Here is a 6555-nt window from a genome sequence, read left to right on the forward strand (position 1 = left end):
TTCCCACCAGCTCCCTCTTTGCAGGCCAGGTGGCCAGACACGACATATTCTTAGACTGACCACAAGCCCAACTTGCCCAGCCATTCCAGGGCTTTGAAATCACTAGTGATTGTTTCTTTGTTCCAGTGCCTACAACTGTCCAGTTCCTACCACATTTGTATAAACCTTAATTTCTATATTGAATCCTTTATTTCTAGAATAATTGCAGGGGCTCTGTTTTTCTGACTAAACTCAGACTGACCAAACCCAGAGAGAGCCATATTATAGGTATAACCTTGTATCTGCTCTGATTTAAGAAGAAAACTAAATTATTCAATTAAGTTTTAGCACTTTATTATTAGTAACAATACATGTGGTACATTCCATGAAAGAATATGGAAAACCTATGTGTTTTGACATTACAGTTAAAAATTATTCCTCTATTATTATTGTTATTATCACTCCTCTGTCATGTATTAGCTATTGTAGTCCCCTCTTATTTGTGGTTTCTCTTTCTGCAGTTTGAGTTACCAGGTTTGGTCAACCAAGGTCTGAAAATATTGAATGGAAAGTACCAGAAATAAATGATTCATAAGTTTTAAATTGTGTGCTGTTCTTAGTAGTGTGATGATATCTCGCACTGTCCTTATCCATCCCACCCAGACAAGAATCACCCCTTTATCCAGTATATCCTGCCTGTTGGTCACTTAGTAATCATCTTGGTTATCAGATGGACTGTCACACAAATGCCTCCTCAGGGGATACACTGCATACTCCTTAGTTTTCCACTTATTTTTGGTATCCCAGTACTTGTGTTCAAGTCATCATTATTTTACAAAATAATGGCCTCAAGAGTAGTGATGCTGGCAATTCAGATAAGCCAAGGAGAAGCCATAGTAAAGTGCTTCCTCTAAGTGAAAAGGTGAAAGTTCTAACCTTAATAAGGAAAGAAAAAAAAATTGTTTGCAGAGGTTGCTAAGATCTACTTTAAGAATGAATTTTCTTAGGACTTCCCTGGTGGTCCAGTGGTAAAGAATCTGCTTTAATATGCAGGGGACGCAGATTCGATCCCTGGTCAGGGAACTAAGATCCCACGTGCCGCGGAGCAACTAAGCCTGCGTGCCACAACTACTGAGCTTGTGTGCCTCAACTAGAGCCCGTGTGCCACAAACTACAGAGCCCATGCACCCTGGAGCCTGTGTGCCACAACTAGAGAAGAGAAAACCCACACACCAGAACTAGAGAGAAGCCTGAGAGTCTCAATGAAAGATCCCGCATGCCTCAACAAAGGTCCCACGTGCCGCAACTAAGACCTGACACGGCCAAAAATAAATAAATAAAATTAAAATAAAAAAGAATCTTCTATCCATGAAATTGTGAAGAAGGGAAGAGAAATTCATGCTAGTTTTGCTGTCACACCTCAAAATGCAAAAGTTATAGCCACAATGCGTGATGAGTACTTAGTTAAGATGGAAATAGCCTTAAATTTGTACACTCAAATATTTTGAGAGAGAGACCACATTCACACAACTTTTATTACAGTATATTGCTATATTTTTTTCTATTTTATTATTAGTTATTGTTGTTAATCTCTTACTGTGCCTAATTTATAAATAAACTTGATCGTAGGTATGTATAGGAAAATACACAGTAAAATATGGTTGGGTGCTATCCTCTGTTTCAGGCATCCACTGGGGGTCTTGGAACGTATCCCCTGCAGGTAAGTGGGAGCACTATACTGTACTGTGCTTAAATTCTATCTAGTAAAGCAGTAATGTGAGAGGATGCCTATTGTTCACTTAAGCGATACTATGTGTATATGCACACTTGCATGCTGGCGCACACACAGACACACATTACGCTCATCATACAAATCCCTATTCAGGGGCCAGCCACACTGCTCACTTCTTAATTCTCTGTTTATTTTTGGTAACCTGAAAGCTGACACAGTGACCTGCCCTCTCTCTTGTCTGGCCAGTTACAAATAAGCAATACCCTTGCCCTCCCATCATCACTTTGTATTAATTCTTCCTCTTTTCTGTCAGGAGCCTTCTGAGTAAAAAGTGATTGTTGATATTCTACCAAGCGGTGGAACAAATATGGGCTTTGAGTGGAAAAACCTGTATTTGAATCCATTCCTTTCTGGTTACTAAATACAGAGTAATGCAAAGCCCCAGCGATATGTCTACCACGTCACAGGTATTCAACACATATTAGTTTACTAGACAAGACTTGTCCCCTCTATGCTTTTGGTTTCCTCAGTGGTAAAAGGAAGCCCTAGTGATCTTAACCCACAGGGGTTTTGTGAGACTAAATGAGGTTATGTTTAACACAGGGCACAGCGTAATGAGAAGCTAGTCAGTGGTGCCTGCTTCTGTTGTTCTTGTTAATACCTCACCAGAGATAGAGTATATGAGATTCTGAAATGCAACTCTCTTTTTAAAACCAATCCCGGGCTTCCCTGGTGGCGCAGTGGTTGAGAGTCCGCCTGCTGATGCAGGGGACACGGGTTCGTGCCCCGGTCCGGGAAGATCCCACATGCCGCGGAGCGGCTGGGCCCGTGAGCCATGGCTGCTGAGCCTGCGCGTCCGGAGCCTGTGCTCTGCAATGGGAGAGGCCACAACAGTGAGAGGCCCGTGTACTGCAAAAAAAAAAAAAAAAAAACCAATCCCAAGGTAGATCTGCCTTTCTTAAAGTTACATTGTGTATCTAGAAAACACTCCTTTGCTCCTAGAGTCACCCTTGCCACTCTGCAGAGGCCTTAGTGTTCAACCTTGCTGACTTGTCACTCCAGCTCTGCTAAGGCTTTTTTATTTTTTTATTCACCACATGTCGGTGATGGTGAGTTTTATGTGTCCGCTTGGCTAGTTTTTCAATCAGACACTAATCTAGTTGTTCCCTGAAGGTATTTCTGTAGAGATGATTCATATCTTTAAATAGTTGACTTTAGGTAAAGGAGGTTATCCTGATCCTTTAATAACAAATAACTAGGGCTTCCTTGGTGGCACAGTGGTTGGGAATCCGCCTGCCAGTGCAGGGGACAGGGGTTCGAGCCCTGGTCCAGGAGGATCCCACGTGCTGTGGAGTAGCTGGGCCCATGCTCCACAACTGCTGAGCCTGCGCTCTGGAGCCCACGAGCCACAGCTGCTGGGCCCGCGTGCCACAACTACTGAAGCCCGGGCACCTGGAGCCCATGCTCCGCAACGAGGGAGGCCGCTGCAGTGAGAGGCCCGCGCACCACAGCGAGGAGTGGCCCGCCACAACTAGAGAGAGCTCACATGCAGCGACGAAGGCCCAATGCAGCCAAAAAATAAATAAAGAAAGAAATTTAAAAAAAAAACAAAAAAACCCCAAATAACTAATAGAGTTTGTTATTATTTAACGGGTAGCATGTTTATATAACTAATATTTATGAATTGCCCCCTTTTTTATGGTGCCAATTTTAAATACAGTTTTATTTAAGACATTGTATTTTCCACTTATAATACAGTGCTTGTGAAGTTCAATGTTATTTCCTTTCCCTGTGCACACATTCCATGTTCAAGTATCAAGAATGCCCAGTTTACTATAGCAGCTCAACTTTAAAACTGCCATGGAATTTGCTACAAATTTGGGTCCTTCAGTGTTTTGTGGAACAATGCTAAACCTATGCTAGGCTGACTTAATCAACCTCTTCGATGGTGGGCCCAGAGGAGACACCACCAGGTGGAGGAGCTCCACCACCAGGGAAGCCCCCGGGCATTCCTCCTGGCATGTCTCCTGCACTCTGGTACAGCTTGGTAATGATGGGGTTGCAGACTTTTTCCAGCTCCTTCTCCTGATGCTCAGATTCTTCCTTCTCTGCAGTCTGGTTCTTATCAAGCCAGTTGATTATTGCATTACACTTATCAAGAATCTTCTGTTTGTCCTCATCATTAATCTTGCCTTGAAGTTTCTCATCCTCAACAGTAGCTTTCACGTTGAAAGCGTAGGATTCAAGAGAATTCTTCGAAGACACCTTATCCCGCTGCTTCTCATCTTCAGTTTTGTACTTCTCTGCTTCCTGAACCACGCGTTCAATGTCTTCCTTGCTCAAATGGCCCTTGTCATTAGTGATGGTAATCTTGTTCTCTTTTCCTGTGCTCTTACCCACAGCAGAGACATTGAGGATGCCATTGGCATCAGTATCAAAAGTGACTTCAATCTGAGCAACACCATGGGGGGAAGGAGGTATGCCTGTGAGTTCAAACTTGCCAAGCAATTTGTTATCCTTGGTCATGGCACGCTCACCTTCATAAACCTGAATGAGTACACTGAGCTGGTTGTCAGAGTAGGTTGTGAAGGTCTGCATCTGCGTCTGCTTGGTGGGAATGGTGGTGGTGCGCTTGATGAGGACAGTCATGACTCCACCAGCAGTTTCAATTCCAAGGGAAAGAGGAGTGACATCCAACAGCAGCAAGTCTTGAACATTTTCAGATTTGTCTCCAGATAAAATGGCTGCCTGGACAGCTGCACCATAAGCAACAGCCTCATCAGGGTTGATGCTCTTATTCAGTTCTTTCCCATTGAAGAAGTCCTGTAGAAGTTTCAGAGTCTTGGGGATGTGGGTTGAACTACCCACCAGGACAATATCTTGGATCTGAGACTTGTCTAGCTTGGCCTCCTGAAGGGCTTTCTCCACAGGGTCCAGGGTGTCATGGAACAGGTCAGCATTCGGTTCTTCAAATCGGTCATGGGTAATTGAGGTATAGAAGTCAATTCCTTCATAGAGGTAATCAATCTCAGTACTGGCCTGGGTGCTGGAAGAGAGAGTGCACCTAGCATGCTCATAAGCAGTATGAAGGCGACGGACAGCCCTCTTGTTCTCACTGATGTCCTTCTTGTGCTTGAACTCTGCAATGAAATGGTTGACCATTCGGTTGTCAAAGTCTTCTCCACCTAAGTGGGTATCTGTAGATTTGACCTCAAAGATTCCATCCTCAATAGTGAGAATTGACACATCAAAAGTGTCACCACCTAGGGCTTCCCTGGTGGCGCAGTGGTTGAGAGTCCGCCTGCCGATGCAGGGGACACGGGTTCGTGCCCCGGTCTGGGAAGATCCCACATGCCGCGGAGTGGCTGGGCCCATGAGCCATGGCCGCTGAGCCTGCGCATCCGGAGACTGTGCTCCGCAACAGGAGAGGCCACAACAGTGAGAGGCCCGTGTACCACAAAACAAACAAACAAACAAAAAACAAAAAAAAAGTGTCACCACCTAAATCAAACATGAGCACATTTCTTTCTGCTCCGACCTTTTTGTCTAAGCCATAGGCAATAGCAGCAGCAGTTGACTCATTGATGATTCTAAGTACATTGAACGCAGCAATAGTTCCAGCATCTTTGGTAGCCTGATGCTGAGAATCATTAAAGTAAGAGGGTACTGTGACAACAGCATTGGTAACAGTCTTCCCAAGGTAGGCTTCTGACATTTCCTTCATCTTTGTCAAAACCATGGATGACACCTCCTCTGGATAGAAACTTTCTGTCTGTCCCTTGTATTCTACTCGAACCTTAGGCCTGCTTGCATCATTCACCACCATGAAGGGCCAATGCTTCATATCGCACTGGACAACAGCATCGTCAAGTCTTCGTCCAGTGAGGCGTTTGCCATCAAAAACCGTGTTGGTGGGCCTCCCTGGTGGCGCAGTGGTTGAGAGTCCGCCTGCCAATGCAGGGGATACGGGTTCGTGCCCCGGTGTGGGAGGATCCCATATGCCGCAGAGCGGCTGGGCCCGTGAGCCATGGCCACTGGGCCTGCGCATCCGGAGCCTGTGCTCCGCAACGGGAGAGGCCACAACAGTGAGAGGCCCGCATACCGCAAAAAAACAAAACAAAACAAAAAAAAACCGTGTTGGTGAGATTCATTGCAACTTGGTTCTTTGCAGCATCACCCATCAATCGTTCGGTATCAGTAAAGGCGACATAGCTTGGGGTAGTTCGGTTCCCCTGATCATTGGCAATTATTTCCACCTTTCCATGCTGGAAGACACCCACACAAGAATAGGTGGTGCCAAGATTAATGCCAACTGCAGGTCCCTTAGACATGGTTGCTGGAGCGTAGGCCCAGATCTGCTGCAGGAGAAAACGGCAATCTGGAAAGCTGCCGCCGCGTTCAATGAGCCTGTCCCATATTAACAAGCATTACTGAGTGCCTACCTAATGCGTCCTGAGGAGTACTAATTCTCTGATCTTAGAATCTTCATTAATTAACCTAATAATAGTATGACTATAGAGAACAAGGATCTACAACTTGTGTGTGTGTGTGTGTGTGTGTGTGTGTGGTTCGTTCTGTTTGGTCATTTGCCCTCACATGCCTTCCTCCAGCACCTTTCTTCCTACATCTCAGATCTCTTTACATTCTATCCTTGGTCACTTCTCCCTCTCTGTATTTCTTGGCATTCAAATTTCCTTCACTCCTTCCTACTTTTTTATTTTTTTCTGTTATCCCTTATTCTTCCTTGAGACAGTTTCACAAGCATCTTCACCATCTCTTCTCTAAGCAGGTGATCAACCCCAGAGGAAAGATCCTATCACAAGCCATCATTTTCCCTGGGCTCT

At 44.9% G+C, this 6555-nt stretch overlaps 1 protein-coding gene across 1 annotated transcript; it reads right to left on the reverse strand.

Annotated features, from left to right (window-relative positions):
- Positions 1 to 3640: 3640 nt before the first annotated feature.
- On the reverse strand, positions 3641 to 6042 carry LOC307057305 (heat shock cognate 71 kDa protein-like; the record flags this gene model as incomplete). The annotated part of the gene is made up of 3 exons (XM_079710460.1): positions 3641 to 4974; positions 5213 to 5632; positions 5835 to 6042. The coding sequence occupies 3 exons, from the start codon at positions 6040 to 6042 to the stop codon at positions 3641 to 3643; spliced, it is 1962 nt and encodes a 653-aa protein (XP_079566586.1).
- Positions 6043 to 6555: the final 513 nt, after the last annotated feature.

Source organism: Hyperoodon ampullatus (assembly GCF_949752795.1).
Source record: "Hyperoodon ampullatus genome assembly, chromosome: 8".
Taxonomy (NCBI): Eukaryota; Metazoa; Chordata; class Mammalia; order Artiodactyla; family Ziphiidae; genus Hyperoodon; species Hyperoodon ampullatus.